The sequence below is a fragment of the Stenella coeruleoalba genome, assembly GCF_951394435.1.
Source record: "Stenella coeruleoalba genome assembly, chromosome: 5".
Lineage (NCBI taxonomy): Eukaryota > Metazoa > Chordata > Mammalia > Artiodactyla > Delphinidae > Stenella > Stenella coeruleoalba.
The window spans coordinates 36,313,971-36,331,148 of NC_137150.1; the positions used below are offsets into that span (position 1 = coordinate 36,313,971).

General features: G+C 41.0%; 1 protein-coding gene across 1 annotated transcript in view; it reads right to left on the bottom strand.

Moving 5' to 3' along the window:
- The window catches only part of PLCH1 (phospholipase C eta 1), a gene marked incomplete at its 5' end in the record, with an annotated part of 239,409 nt that overhangs the window by 198,673 nt on the left and 23,558 nt on the right, over positions 1-17,178 (bottom strand). The window contains one exon of the mRNA XM_079922362.1: positions 13,166-13,284. Within this exon, the coding sequence (XP_079778488.1) occupies positions 13,166-13,244 (79 nt within the window). The remainder of the gene's footprint in view (positions 1-13,165; positions 13,285-17,178) is intronic.

The window sequence follows — 17,178 nt, forward strand, 5'->3', positions numbered from 1 at the left end:
TGGGTCTCTCAGAGCAGCACTGCCCACACTTTACTGTACACTCAATCACCTGGAGATCTGGGGAAAATGCAGATTCCAATTCAGCAGGTCCCAGGTGGGGCTGTGAGTCTGCATTTCTAACAAGCTCCCAGGGACCACTTCAGTAGATACCAGCTCTCAGCCCCTACCCCAGTTCCCTAAGCTCCCTTCTCAGCCTGAGGGCAGCTCACCATGGTGTTTCTGTGGAGTTTTCTAGTGACCTCTAAAAGGTCTGAAGTTCTTTAAAACATTCAAATCCATCCTACCCATCCCCAAATCCGAACTGCTTTAAAAGAAAAAACTTCGTGTAATACATCATTGTGTCACAATAGTGGAAAAACTCTGGATTTTAGAGTATGACAAACCTGGGTCTGAACACCATAACCTAACAATGTGGTTTTTGGCAAAATGTTTACCTCTCTGAGTTTCATCCCTAAAACTGTCCTGATGAAAGACTTAAAAGAGAGAACGCTGGATGCAAACTATTATATATAGGATGGATAAACAACAAGGTCCTATTGTATAGCACAGGGAACTATATTCAATATCCTGTGATAAACCATAATGGAAAAGAATATGAAAAAGAATATATATATTTATAACTGAGTCACTTTGCTGTACAGCAGAAATTAACACATTTTAAATCTTCAATAAAATTTTTTTAAAAGAGATAATGTTAGTAAAGCAACCAGCATCGCCAGTCCTAATGATAACCTTGATTCAGCATCAGCCCTAACATTTCCCGATGGTGCCCCAAGAATACTGGAATACAGAATCCACCGATTCCTCCTGACAAGGTCTAAACTTAGTTATCTTAACATTGACCCCAAATTCCTCTTTGTGTTCCCCATATGACTCCAATGTGCAAAGAAGGAACTATCATGCAAAACAAGAGTGATCTGAGAAGACAAGATTTTTCCTTCACAACTCTGAACTTCTAGGAATAACATAGGGACACTGAGAATCGGTCTTCTCGCATGTGAAGTGATGAAGGCAGAACACATGTCTACAGGGGCTGACAAAGTTTGCCTTGGTTTTCCAGGGTAGACAAACAAACACAATTCTAATAATACTCAAGATTAAAGTGATGTACTCCATATGATGGTACTGTTCTGCCAATTCCTGTGTTTCATATTTATTTCTGCATCCCCCCTTTAATTTATCCTGTTGTGAACTGTATAGTCCTCATTATGGATTAATCAAAACAAAACACTTGGGCTTCCCTGGTGGCGCAGTGGTTGAGAGTCCGCCTGCAGATGCAGGGAACATGGGTTTGTGCCCCGCTCCGGGAAGATCCCACATGCCCGTGAGCCATGGCCACTGAGCCTGCGCGTCTGGAGCCTGTGCTCTGCAACAGGAGAGACCACAACAGTGAGAGGCCCGCATACCTCAAAAAAAAAAAAACAAAATAAAACACTTAATACATTCTGCTTCCTGTTGTTAAGAATCTTCCCAAAGTATTTCTGTTTACCATCAGGAGGCTATGGATAACCCTGTGAGGTCAGTTAAGGCTAAAAGGTATATATTTGTATCATGCAACAAATATATCAGCTGTAATGTTAAGACAAGTCATACTTAAAGGGCACTAAGAAAGCATGATATTAAAAGGAATATGAAATAAATCTGTTGGAAGAAAATGACCATATGAAGGTGAGCATATCACTTGCCCCTCCCACTCCTCTGCATAAAATCAAGTTTCATACATCACTTTTGCTCAAACTAGCAAATAATTACATACTGTTCTAAATCAGTAAATTAATTCGATTTAGCTTACTGATTAGATCAATATTTTAGTAAGTCAACAATTTTAGCCCAGTAATTCTCACCCCTCACAGTGCATCAAAATCACCTGAAGTTAAACAGAAAGATACAGATATAAGGAATAAAAGGATGAACACACAGGCCACCCACTCCCACCCGCCTAGAGATGATTTAAGTAGGATCGGGTAGAACCCAACCACCAGTATTTTTTAAGCACCCCAGCAGATTCTAATATATAACTAGAGTTAAGAATCACTACTTAGGACTTCCCTGGTGGAGCAGTGGTTAAGAATCCTCCTGCCAGTGCGGGGGACACGGGTCCGATCCCTGGTCTGGGAAGATCCCATGTGCCGCGGAGCAACTAAACCCGTGTACCACAACTACTGAGCCCGGGCGACACAACTACTGAAGCGGGCATGCCTAGAGCCCGAGCTCCTCAACAAGAGAAGTCACTGTAATGAGAAGCCCGCGCACCGCAATGAAGAGTAGCCCCCGCTCACAGCAACTAAAGAAAACCCACGCGCAATGAAGACCCAACGCAGCCTAAATAAATAAATTAATTATTTTTTAAAAAAGGATCACTCCTTAGTCTTTGGTTTTTTGTTTGTTTTTTTTTGTGTGTGGTACGCGGGCCGCTCACTGTTGTGGCCTCTCCCGTTGCGGAGCACAGGCTCCGACTGCGCAGGCTCAGTGGCCATGCCTCACGGGCCCAGCCGCTTCGCGGCATGTGGGATCTTCCCGGACCGGGGCACGAACCCGTGTCCCCTGCATCGGCAGGCGGACTCTCAACCACTGCGCCACCAGGGAAGCCCAGTCTTTGGTTTTTAAATCACTTTAAGAAAGTACAGACTTAAAACACATACTGAGATTATAGATTATTTCTTTAGTCTTTTCTGTACTCTCCAACTTTTCAGTGGTGAACTTGTATTGCTATCAGAAAAAAATTAAGTGAAAAAAAATTTTATAGAAAACCAGCATCCACAAAATGCCAAGCATAAACCTTTAAGATTCAGTATAAAATAGGCTATCATCACAGAAAAATAACCATTATCAAATTCATGAATTCTATAGTTCCGTTGAGAGAATATGTATTTGCCACCTTAAGTCTGGAGTATTCAACACACCAGAATCTAACTGGTTGCCAACTGGAATTACCTGCAGAGTTCTAAAAATTCCCCCAGGCCCTAACCATAACCCAGACCAATTAATCAGACCCTCTGGGCTGGGACACGCACAACAGTTTTTTTTAATACCCCCAGGTGATTCCAACATGCAACCAAGGCTGGGAACCATTGGCTAAAAGAGTTCATTAATACAAGCCTCTAGAGATAAGCCTCTGCTGAAAGGTATTAAAATTCTGACACTGATATAATTTCAAAAAATGGTCATTTGTGGAAATGTATTGATATTCAATTTCAAGTTGCCAAGGAATAAAATAGGACACTAAACAATAAATGTGTGCACTGTTCTCCCTTTAAATTGGGAATAAGTCACCATCTTCTACATTTAAATACAAGAAGTTCTGAGATCACTGTTATATGTCAGTCACATATGCTGACCAAGAAAGGAATACTGACAAGACAAAACTGGACAAAAAATGCTTTCACAGATTCTACATTTATTCTACCCAAGTAGGTATTATTCTTGGGGTAACTTTGCTACCTAGAAGTCAGAAATGTACTCTCCTGTTGCTTGAGATTCTTAGATGAAAGGCCTAGATGCTCACCGTTTTTCTTGTTTGTAAATCTGAAATAAAAGTGCATCTTCCTAACTTTTAAAGAAGCTGTTTGATTATTCTCTTCATGCACCCCCAGGCCTCCTTTCCACCTCTCTTACTGAGAAAGCTGGTGCTTTTGTTTTGGTGCAGGTCTATTCTGCTCTCTGGGGTAAGAATTACCCTACAGATGACAACTCACTTCTGTGCCTGAAGATTTTCAGACTCAAGCAGCAGAGAATTTTAATAGTATGCAAAATACTGCAACTAAACATCTTTTATTAAGAGGGTTATTTTAACAGGCAAAACCTCCATTTTCAGAGTTGAATAAAATAAACCCATATATAACCAACATGGAAATTCTGGAAAGTATTATTAAATGAATTCAAAAAGTCTAAGAAATTCTTTTAAAGAAATGGGTTTGTCCTTTTCCACTTTGAGGCATTATACATTTGTAATCATCTTTTCTAAAGCACACTAGGATTCTCAGCAAAGTGGGCTTTCCCTTCTCAATCTCAGGAAGGAATGGTTTAGGTGCATTCTTCTGTTCTCCAAGGCAAAAGCATGAGTGAAGGGAAGAAGAGGGTCTGCAGCCAAGGAACTGATGTATTCCACAGCACAAAGATGAAAGGCCAAGAGGCACAGGAAAAGATGCTCAACATCACTGATTATCAGAGAAATGCAATACAATGAGGTGTCACCTCACACCAGTCAGAATGGCCAAAGTCAAAAAACCTACAAACAATAAACGCTGGAGATGGTGTGGAGAAAAGGGAAACCTCTTGCACTGTTGGTGGGAATGTAAATCGGTACAGCCACTATGGAGAACAGTATGGAGGTCCCTTAAAAAACTAAAAATAGAGCTACCATATGATCCAGCAACCCCACTCCCGGGCAAATATCCAGAGAAAAGCATAATTTGAAAAGATACATGCACCCCAATATTCATTGCAGCGCTATTTACAATAGCCAGGGCATGGAAGCAACCTAAATGTCTATCAATAGAGGAATGGATAAAGAAGATGTGGTATATAGAGAGAATGGAATATTACTCAGCCATAAAAAAGAATGAAATAATGTCATTTGCAGCAATGGATGGACCTAGAGATTATCATACTAAGTGAAGGAATTCAGACAGAGAAAGACAAATATCATGATATAGTTTATGTGGAATATGTGGAATCTAAAAACTTGGTACAAATGAAACTACTTACAAAACAGAAATAGAGTCACAGATGTAGAAAACAAACTTATGGTTACCAAGGTTAGGGGGAGGGATAAATTGGGAGATTGGGATTGACATATACACTCTTCTATATATTAAATAGAAAATCAACAAGGACCTACTGTATGGCACAGGGAACTCTACTCAATATTGTGTAATGACCTATATAGGAAAAGAATCTGAAAAAGAGTGGATATATGTATATGTATAACTGATTCACTTTGCTGTACAGTAGAAACTAACACAACATTGTAAATCAACTACACTCCAATAACAATTAATTAAAAAAAAGATTAAAGGCCAAACTTGAGAGTGCAAAAATAATGAAACAGTAGGTGGTTCTTATCTCCACTGTAATTAAGATGAGTATATGCAATGCACTCTACTATGTACTGGAGATACGAGTGAGAACAGTCTCTACTCCCCTGGAACTTAGAAGCACAAGGAGGACAAAAATTAAACTGGTTATCACAAAATTAATTGTTTTATTACAACAGTGATAATACAATGAGGCAGCAATGCAGGGTGATAGGAGAGTATAAAAAGGGAACTGACCCAGTCTGGGAAGTCAGTATAAGCTTCTCTGCAGAGGGGACCCCTTATTCTGGTGTCTGAAGGATGGGGTAGCAGCCAGCTAAGCAAAGAAGGGGTAAGTTTTGTGGGCAAGGAACGGGAAGGTCAGTGTAGCTGTGGTGCAAAGAGGGAGGGGAAGCAAGGGATAAGGCTGGCAAGGCAGCCGGGTACTGGTGCAGAAAAGGGAATTCTGCTCCAGACATGCTGAGTCTGAGGACCTGCAGGCATCAGTGGAGCTGTCAGGTAGGAGGATGGACAACTGGGTATGGTGCTAAGCCAGGAATACACTGTTGGGAGCTATCGGCACATAGATGGGAGTTGAAGCTGCTGGAATGGGTGAAACACACACTAGGCTATGGGCTTTAAATTTTTTAAAAATCTGACTATCCCTTTGAAACCAACAGTTTGCATCTGTAACAAGCCCAAACATACCTGCTGAAAGGAATGAGCCCTAAAAATATATAAACTATCACAGGTCCACTGGGATGACTTTTCATGTACACAGTGTAAAGGACCAAACTGGAATTTTTAATCTTTGTTTGGATAGATGGGAGACAAGAGGGTTTTGTGATTACAAATACAATCACTAATAATTATTACTGTGGTCCAAGAAAAAAATCTGGATCTTTTGTATAACTAAATTAAATAATTATGCTGCTCTGGAAGAACCCTGAATCTACCCATGGAAAGACATTTCATCCTCGCATCAATCTCTGTGCATACGTTAGGCACAGAGTAGAAAAGACAGAAAATGAGAGAGCAGAGGAAAATTAATTATAATTATGGAAATGCAGATTAAAGAACAAAGGCTTAAATTTGTAACACAGGTCTAAGGGGACATAACGCTCTTATGTAACCACTTAAAACGTGAGAAGTCTGCAAATCTGAAGGAAAAGTTGACTCTTTATTAGATATATTTCTTCTAACTTAGTAACCAGAAAATTGGTATTCCCAAGCATAAGGAATAAAATAATCAAGGGCCCTTCTGCTTGACTGGACTCCCAATGGCCACAGGTTTGAGAGAACTTGAGAGTCTATCGGGAAAGGCCAGCCAAGGTTATCACTTAACACAACAGGCTTGTTTCAAACAACGACTAAAGCTAAAGCTTCAGAGACTGACCACTGTTAACTTCTCATCCATCTGGGCTTCCCAGGTACCCAGATCTTCAATTTGTCATTTTGCTACGTATTCCACCGGGATCTTTTTATGCCCTCCATCGTTACAGAATGTGAATGACCTCAACACGGAAAGCATGACAAAAGAGAACACAGTGGGTTCTCTTTTGTCAGCAAAATCCCATCAAATTAGATTCCCGATGGGGAAAAGAGGCCGAGACATCTCACCATGGATTTTTATAAATCTAGATCGTTGTTTGGCTCTGATCGATCCAGCTACACAACCTTGCAAGAAGCAAGCACAATAAAGAACACTAGTACCTTTGGGGAAAGGAAGTCTCTCTAATCCAAAATGTTCACGGACAAGGACCAGCCTGGAGTGGCTCTAGAGAGGTCCAAGGAGAACTGTCAGGGGTGAAGAGGGTGGGATTCCATCCATTCAAAATCACATGACCTGAGCCCCTGTTATGTGCACAGCCTAGGCACCTGGAGTGGCACAAACAGTACTCTGAGGATTAAAATCGGAGCACCCCTCATTCCCAGAGACAAGCAGGGGAAGGGCTACAAAAGAATAATTCAGAGGCTTCCTAAGGCTTGTGGGAGTAGCCCCCATAACAGCGTGAGTAGGTCTGGGAGGAAGACAGGAACAGCTTCATAACCAGCCCATCCTCCACAGCCTGCGGCAGCCTGCAGAACTCCACGTGCAGAAACATGGAGATAAGAGAAAAGGCAGGGACCAGGCAGCTGCCCAGAGTCCTCAGGGCAAGGGCAGCCAGGCTTCAGCCAGAGGGAATAAGAAATGGACAATGGGTGGGGCTGAAGGGAGACAGTGGGTCCTCTCTGCAGAGTCCTTGGTGACAGAGGGGTCAGGGTGAAACCGAACATCCACAGAAGAGAGAACAGGAGAGAGAGTCTTGATCATCTCACTGCCACTAACATACAAACTGGCCGGGGTGAAGCTCAAAGACCTTTGCTTTCCCCCATCTCTCTTCCTTGTACCAAAATCTGAGGACCTAGGCCTTGAATTCCTCTTCAAGGAGAAGAACTATAGCAGAGCCAAATGAACGCCCCCCCTCACCCCTGACAGACAGGTCAGGCCCACGCTGGAGGTAAGGGAGGAGATGGGCTTTAGATGAGTTTGAGATTAACCTTTTAAACTGGATTTGACCCTCAGTAACCAAAAGTAGCCAGAAAGTAATAGAATCTGCCCAAGATGTTGCAAAGAGTATTTTTAAAAGTAGTAACTGGTGAAAAATAAAACAATTTTGTTTATATGCTACACTAAGTTGAGAATGTTCAATAAGCCAGTTTGGTCATCATGGAGAAAGACCAAAAAAAGAAAAAAAAAAAGGAAATGAACTTTGGATTTTGATATAAATAGCATTTCACTGAGACTTTCCTTGACAATTTTCTCTGTCTCCTAGGGATGAAGGAAGAACACACGTTACCAAAAAGTTATAGAAAAGATTGTTTCATACTAGCTCACGTTAAGGTTTGTGTTCTAACTAGATAGAAGTATCTACTTTTGCAAGGCCTGAATGGCTGGCTCTAATTTGTCTCAGGCAAGGGAAGAAGTACATAAATCAATTTGGTCAGTTAATTCACTGCAAATTCCCCAGCTGGCCTCTGTTTACAAGTGGCCTGAGGTGGGGAAGTGGAGAAACAAGCATTTCTCGAAATTTTACCACTTAGGAAGAAGTTTAGATGTCATTTGTCCTAAATTGAAGCATTTTGCTGACATGGAAACTTAGTCCCAAAGGAACAACTCATACAAAGTAGCCCAGAGGGAGGGTGGCCCCTGCAAGATGCCACACCTGGGACAGGCCTTGCTCCCTTTGCTGAGCCTTCACTGCCTCTGGCATGTTCACGAGATGCCCCTGAACATCACAGACCTGAAAGTATACCTGCCCTCCGTGCTTTCTGCCTGGTGGCCATGGAAGGGGGAGGGGGAGACTTGAGTGTGGGGCTAAAGAGGAATCTTCTGGGCAAGGCTGCTTCCAGAATTAGTTCTATTACATCATTTAAATGACTCAAGTACATTCTCTCCATTTAAGGCCTATCTTTTTTTTTTTTTTTTATACTTTCTCTCAACTGTCTTTGAAATTTTTTCCATTCAGTGTTCCTCTAAGAGATAATACTTTTGATCTTAATGATGTTCACAATATCTTGACTATCATTGCATTAGCAGGAATTCTCTGTGTGCTGGTGTTTTTCTGGACCTAGAAGAGGATGTATATACAGTCATTGGCTGGAAAAGCTAGGGTTTGACTCAGTTAAGAAATGACACTCTGATAAAAAAATCCAGTAATGCCCCAAACCGCTAAAGCAGACAGGCTGCCAAAGTCATACCTTGCTAATAAACTGGCCTAAATGAATGAGAACCGAAATTCATGCCTGCATAATTTCATTCTCCTTTCACATTTACCAGGCCGGATCTGGCATTCTTCTTTTTTACAACGAGGATGGAATTCCAGTGAGAACTTCTCCACTCTTCTTTGAGTATAATGACATTTGTCCTGAAAGCTTGTCAGTCCTAGCTACTGGTCCCTCCATGTTTGGGAGGGACTCAAGAACAACCCTACACACACACACACACACACACACACACACACACACACACACACACACACAAGGGACTCAAGAACAACCTACACACACACACACACACACACGAGGGACTCAAGAACAACCCTACACACACACACACACACACACACACACACACACACACAAAGGGAAATGCAGCTTTTTGCCAGTGCAAAGGTAACTACAAAGTTTACAATCAAACAAGAATCTTCCTCCTCTTCATTGCCATCTTGTCAGCCCTCTCTTCCCATGTTCTGGCCTGTAGGACACTCCCGTTCACCACACATCCTGTTTGACTACACAGAGACCACAGTGTTGCTGCTAGAAGGGAACTTTGGAATCTGGAAAAACCCTCATTTTAGAAAGAGGGAAACTGAGGGTCACCTAGGTGACAAAGGCTACACAAGTGAGTCATAAAAATGGAGCTAAAACTAGTCTCTGGGATCCAATTCAAACCTACTATGCTTTACAAACTGGCAGTCCAGTTTCTGTCCTACATCACCAATTAGGCCTCTGGCCAGGAAGGGGTGGCTGGCTAAAAACTAATTATTTAATAAGCTAATTAGTTTGATTAGAAGTTTTTTGTGAGGCAAAGTCAAAGTACATATAAAGCACTTTTTAAAAAACATACTACATAAATATTTAATACCAGAACTATCCTTAATTTTATCCCTAGATAGTAAGAGACACTCGTAATTCAATTCAAAACGTTTCTAGTCTAGATTTGTCTTGGTCATTCAGAAACATTCATATAACAACATGAGAGCAACAGAAATAAATTTCAATATAGTAAGTAGGGGTGATACCATATAACTTACAGGAAAGCAACATCACAATTTTTTCAACATCACAATTATAACTAGCAATGCATGAAAACAAAAATTAAGTCACCTCCAAGTAGGAACTCAAATGTTTGAAAAAAGCTTGTGTGCATTAGAAATTGGATATATATAAATTGTAAATACACTGATAACAGGTTTAAGAATGTGTGTCCCAGGTCAGAAAAAAATGCTGCAATTCACGACAGCCAAGAGAAAGAGCTGAGGGTACAGGTAATTTTCAAATAAAAATAATTCATGAAAATATAAGCCATTAAAGCAAGGTTCATACTACACAAATTATTCTTTGCCCAAGTTTTTTCTCTATATCAAACATGTTAAAACAAAAGCCAACTAGAGAAAACCTCTAGCAATTGGCTTCTTTGATAGGCTCAAAATCCCTTTGGATTCAAGATTCCCTAAAAATCTGGGCAAAGGCCAGGACAAGTGGGAAATACAAAAGCAGCTCATCATAATGCCTACCAGGGGTCCTCTCCTGACTGACACAGAATTGTCAATTCAATCAGCTCATTTCTGTTGCCTAGTACCCACCGTTTCCTACCTTTTCCAGGTATTCCATTCCCACATCAGGACTGTTGCGAAGATGAGAGGAGATAAAAGACCGGGTAGAAACATACAATTAGTGTTATTTCTGTTACTCCAATTTGGGTTGGGAGATTGTGGGTAATTTTCTACATTGTTTCCAATGAGAACCTACCTCCTCTATACTCAGAAAGGGAGGCTATGAATGTGCTTTATGAACTGTGAAACAGTATACAAATATTACATTTTTATTTTTACTTTTATTGACCCCCTACTGCCCACCTAGTCCTCTTTTTAAGGTGGTTCCTTTCTCCTGGGAATACTGCTTAAGTCTGGCTAGCACAATTTGCACATCTGAGTCTGCATATTCTAAAAGTCTATTATCTTGCAGAGGAAATGGTTCTTTTCTGTTTATAATGGAGGTGTTTTGTTTCTTTTTGTTTGGCTTGATTTGGTTATGTAAGGAGAGTTACCAGCAGACCAGGAGAATCCCCTCTAAAAGAAATCTGACCTTTCTAACTCAACATGTCCTGTCTTTTCTCATAAATGTTCAGAAATCATCTACAAAGATGTTATCACTAGTGCCCCCTTGGCTTAAAATATACCAAGACTCCTCACAATCCTCCATAAAGTTAAATAAATTCCTGTCTTCACAGACATTACTTTTCTGCAGAAGTAAATACAGTGGAAGAGCAGAGGCATCGTTCTTTCCTGAATTACATATCCTTTGGCATAGAGATCCAAAATGATATTTTAACTATCAGAAATACTTAAAGCTACTGCTTTATTATAAATGAACAGAATCATAATTCTCACTGGCTTTAGTCCTTTTAATCTTGGGAAGATTTGATATCTCTAAATCTTCTCAAATGAGGAATTCTTCAACGTAAGTAACCAAGTCATATTTTAAGTATTCTACTGCCCTCTTGTGAATCTCATGTTCAGAGACAAGATAGCTCACAAAATACATACAGCAACTGGAATTCTCAGAAATACTTCAGTGGAATCTCAGAGACTAGAACTAGGAAGAACCTAAAAAATCATCGAGACCAGTACACTCATTTCACAGACGAGAAAACTGAGATCCTGAAGGATTATATAACGTAGTGAAGATCAGACATGGCTGGTTAATAGCAGAGAGAATACTGTTGAATAGAACTTAAACCTCTCAGAGTGTTAATTTTTCTATTAAAATGGAGGTGCAGCCTGGAAAAAAAATAGTGGGGTTTTGGAGTTGAGCAGACACGAGTTTGATTTTAGATCACCACTTCAACAACCTCCCCAAACCTCTGTTTCCCCATCCATAAAATGGGATGAATAATAACTATCGCAAAGGTGTTGAAAGGATTCAATAGGATCATGTTCCTCAAGCCCTCAGCAATACAGTAATTCACTAAGTGGTAACACAGTTTTAACAATACATAGGAAATTGTTTTTAAGTTGTTATAGCCTTTGAGATCTCTGGACAAAGGTATTCTAAAGTAATGAATAAATAAAATCTGAACTTTTTCAAAATTGGCACAAAACTTGGAAAAAATAAAGCTAATTTTTCTAACTCCTGTGTTTATCATATTTATTCTTTTTTTTTTTAAATACAAGTAAATTTGTAACAGAAAGCACCACACAGCAAACACTGTGTGAGAGATGAAGCAACGAACAGGGTCCTTAGATGAGGTTCACAGGAAAACAAAGCAGAACTCGGTGCCAGCGTGTTAAGTCACCATATCTTAGTCTCCTTTGCTAAGAGGCTGTCGCCGCTGCAATGCCAAGAGAGCCAGCCTGGAAGGGTAGAGGCTAGAATTTTAGATCTGACCTTGCTAATAGCTGACTATGCCAACTTGGGCTGGTCATTTCATCTCTGCTTCCCTTTCTTGACCTGTAAATGAAGGCATCCTCTACGGAGTAAAGTCCGATAGTGAGGTGGCATAATGAACGTGAAAAAACATTGTAAGATGTGCTTTAACAAAGTAAATAGGGTTAAGTTTGTTATCTTAAACTTAATCTAAAGCAATAAAAAAACAGTAAGTCTGCACTAAATTGGGGAAGAAAAACCAAACTTAGAAAGTTGAAGGTAGCTTAGATCAAGGATTCTGTTCAGTAGCACTCCACTTCTCATGAAATCTCTCTTCCCTCTACAATTCCACCAGCTCTTAATGGAGATTACTCCAAAAATTCTGCCAACACATGAATCTCTGACTCTTAAGTAAATTTCACTCAAGGGCACCCTGATATCAGGATTGACAGAGCTTATCCCTGGCTGTATAACACAAAACAAATATGCCAGCAGGGTAAAGGCAATTCATCTTAGTTTGCCATGAAAATGACTAATGTTGATTATTCTCTGATTTACGGCTGCAGTCATCCAACCTGATCGTTATGGTTAAGTGCCCTCACCTGCTCTGTTTTTATATGGAGCCTGATAGAAGGCACACACCATGCTGGTTATAAGCCCTGATTGATGATCCACCGATATTAACCGAGAACTACCTAATGGGTCTAGCTCCCCCAATTTCAAACATCGGAAAGGGATATTACTGGAGTTGACAGTGTAGTAGAAGAGGAAAGGCACTGACATAAACTAACCTGAGAGGTAGAAAGTAACGATGCTGTTATGGCTGCTGAGGGGTGGCACACAGCTTGCAACTCTGCGGAATGAGTCCAGTGGGGATTCTTGGGTAATTTTTCAGCAACAAGTTAACTCAGGCTCTTGGTTCAACCCAACAATCATACCACATTTGCATCCAGCGTGCTGGAATAAAAGTGCTCTCAGAAACAAAAGATCCGCCTACAGGAGTAGAAAAGGCAACTCACCGTGAAACAGACTGTTGTCCACCAGAAAATGCCTGCGGTACTGCACACAGTTCCTTTTCTCCAAGTTCCAGTAACTCATTGTCAGAAGATTTCTGGCACAGCATCAAAACAAAATTGCTCTGTCAAGGGAAAAGGAAGGAGGCAAAAATGAAGAAGGCGGAAGCCACACGCTCATGCTGGCCGCCTGACACCATTAGTCCCCGGGCCTTAGCGGGCAGCACGCAGGCCTCACACCTTCCCCACGTGGGGAGCTGGAATGCCCCAGGGCCCAAGAAATTCCCCACAAGTCTTCCCACTGGATAGAAGGTCACTTAACATACCACAACAGGAGCTTTTTCTAATAGCACCTGAAGGGGCTCAAAGTTACTGTTGTCCTGGGGGTGGGGGGGAATCAATCCACCAATGGAGAACAAGTTTCAGAACTGGTTTATGTGCTCTAGGCTTCGCCCGCACTCAGCCAGGACTCAAACCAGTCAATGCTGGTAGCTTTTCAGGAAATCTCAGTTGCAGGCGGGGAGGGGACTAACAGGAGGGTGACTGACATTCCCAGTTTCCGACCTTTGTGTCAGCACCAGTCTGGTGGACTGCATACCTGACCAATCCAGGGAAATCTTGGAAATTATAATGGCATCCATGTAGCCATGGGCCAGGCAAACACAGCAACAAAGGCCGCCTCCCTCTCTTGGACTCACTGTGGGTGCCCATTTAGGGCCCCTAGGACCTGCCTCTGCCCCCTGTAACCAGAGCCGGGTGAACAAGCAGTGGGCCTGCTCCTCCAGAAGGCTTGCCCCTCCACGGACAGAGAAACACAGTGCTAACCAGAGCAAGGACTTGAAAAGCAGAGATGCCAGCTGATGAATTAGACTCCTCCAAAAGCTGGTGTGCATAACCCCAAACAAGGCTCCCTTTGTTCACAGGATCTGGCTAAAGCAACTTTTCAGAATTCCATCTTCTTTTCTGGTCACAGAATAAAGCCAGGCAAAACCAAGCAAGGCTGGCATGAAGGAAAGTCCACAGGTGGGAAACAATTTGTCATCTGTCCTATTAAAGCAATCTAGACTTTTGTAAAGGCGCTCCAGGATGGAGTCAGTACTGAAAATAACAAATGATCAGAGCTGTGCCTATTCGTTAATGGAACCACAATTGGTGTAGGTTCCTAAAGCTTCTGCCAGAGCTTCTCCTTGGCTCCCTAAGCCTTATTCTTCCACCCTCCCCTACCTGTAACCTATCCTACCTTTTCTCAGGCTCCAGGAGACCTGACCCCCCCTTCTTCTTACCCCACCCCCACCTGGCTAAATCTGGCTGCTTCTCCCACTCCCTGGGGCTGAGGGTGAGTCCCATCACGCCAAGATACAATCACTCACGGAAAAAACTGTAAAATAAGATAGAAAACAGGTGATTATGGAGACAACCCTCTCTGCCCCCTCCCCACCCAGTATTCCATACTACAAGGATTTCTCTCAAAAAGTATTTTAGGTATACAGTTAGATATGCTCAGTTTTAAAAAAACTCAATACTGAAACTCGAAAAAAATTTTTTCATTGAAAATCCCCTCTTCCCTCATTTCATGTCTCTCTCCTGGAATGACCACTTTTGCTTGGTGTGAATCATTCCAGTCTTTTTTATGCATTTATTTATACATGTATTCGATTTTGAAGACACGTTTTTAATAAGAATACCTTTTTTCAAGAATTGGAAATAATTTTCAGTAATATCAGTAGTAACTATTTCCTACAAAAGTATATTCATGATTTATATTAGAAATATTTTACAAAGAAAAATATTTTAGGTTACACAGAATTAAGGAGAACTGTCTGTATTCATGCTAACTTTTCCTTAGTAACTTGATCTTATGGTTTCATGTGTCATTCTTCTTTTTTTTAACATCTTTATTGGAGTATAATTTATTTACAATGGTGTGTTAGTTTCTGCTGTACAACAAAGTGAATCAGCTATATGTATACATATATCCCCATATCCCCTCCCTCTCGTGTCTCCCTCCCAGCCTCCCTATCTCACCCCTCTAGGTGGTCACAAAGCACCAGCTGATCTCCCTGTGCTATGCAGGTGCTTCCCACTAGCTAGCTATTTTACATTTGGTAGTGTATATATGTCATTGTTACTCTCTCACTTTGTCCCAGCTTACCCTTCCCCCTCCCCGTGTCCTCAAGTCCATTCTCTACGTCTGCGTCTTTATTCCTGTCCTGCCCCTAGGTTCATCAGAACCATTTTTTTTTTAGATTCCATATATATATATATATATATATATATATATATATATATATATGTTAGCATACAGTATTTGTTTTCCTCTTTCTGACTTACTTCACTCTGTATGACAGACTCTAGGTCCATCCACCTCACGACAAATAACTCAATTTCGTTTCTTTGTATGGCTGAGTAATATTCCATTGTATATATGTGCCACGTCTTCTTTATCCATTCATCTGTCGATGGACACTTAGGTTGCTTCTCATGTGTCATGCTTTATTTTGCCCTCTCTGTTCATTCTCAATCCAAGGAAGGTTAGCGGAATCAGAAGATGAAAGAATAAGGTGTTTTGTGTATAGTCAACAAAACACAAGCACATACCTGACTCTCATTTGGCCCTTCCTTTTAACCAGATGAAAGGAGAGAAGAGGATGTTAGAGTCTGTGACTCACCCATGCTGCTAGGAAAAAGCAGCAGTGGGACTTGAAATCGTACCTTTGGATTACAAACTCTTCTGGGTAGGTGTTTTTAAGAAGAGGGGACTCAGTTTAAATGGTTGAACTAGAACACAAAGGTATATGTAATTGAACCCTATGGTCTCCAGGCTGTGTGCCCCCTATTTTGGTTAATCATGGGCATGTCTTACCTCCCCTGGCATCTGTTTGCTGCTGAAGGGCAGACAGTAAGCCACCCCTGGGTGCCAGACCTGAGCTGGGCACACACTACAGGCCCTCGGTAAACGTCAGTGACGTCCTCGTTCTATGCCGCATTTCCTGGATTCCCTCCAGTATGAGACTGAAGGAAGGAAGTGCCCACTCTGGCCTCCAGAATCACAGCAAATGATTTCAAAATTGAGAGATACCGGAGGTGGAGGTAATGAATGGAGTCAGTAGGGCTGAGGCAGGGGAAGAGACAGCTGTGCAACAAAGCCAATCTCAGCCACAACCAGATTTAGATGAACCAGCGGCCCAGCACTCACTAAGGGGAAGCAACTGAAAGGGACCTTAGAAACGAGCTCAAACCCCACATGGTGTAGCCAGAAGGAAACTGAGGCCCAGAAAGTAGGTGTAACTTGCAAGATAGCACTGCTAGGTAGCTATTCGAGAAAGCTGGCAGGAACCCCAGGCTCAGCAGTACCAAAGCAGGGATCTTTTGAGTGTTTCATGATCCCATTTGTGTGAACATAATGGGTGAAAATATCCACTAAAATATACTTTCATTGATTTAATATTTGCTATTTAATATATGTTACATTTGGAACTCTTTATAGAACATACAGATCCCCAATCCTTGTAAATTAATAACTGACAGTGACTAAGGAACATCGGGTAGAGAAACAACTCATTATTAAGACTAGTTTCAAATTCTGCCTTCAGAACAAGGTTAATATGAACTTTTTTCATGGATGGTAAAGTTATAGGAAATGTTATATGTATGTATTTTTTTTATATGTATGTATTTTACTTATCTTTAACAATTTCTTTTTATCCATTTTTAGAACTTGAAACATGCAGAAAAGCTAAAAAACAAAAAATAAAAAACTTATATAGTGATATCACTTACCACCCAAAGACAACTACCATGGATACTGTGGTCTTTTTTTTAAACAAACTAGATCCTATTAATTTGAAGCCTTTTTTCTTTTCATATAACTTACTAATATATGGTGACATTCTAGCCATATCAATAAACATACTTCTACAGAATACATATGTGATTTGAAAAAGTGTAATCAGCTCTACTCAAAACCTCCAAACTCCAAAAACTCTAAAGCAGCAACAAGAAATAAAAGAAGACAAGCA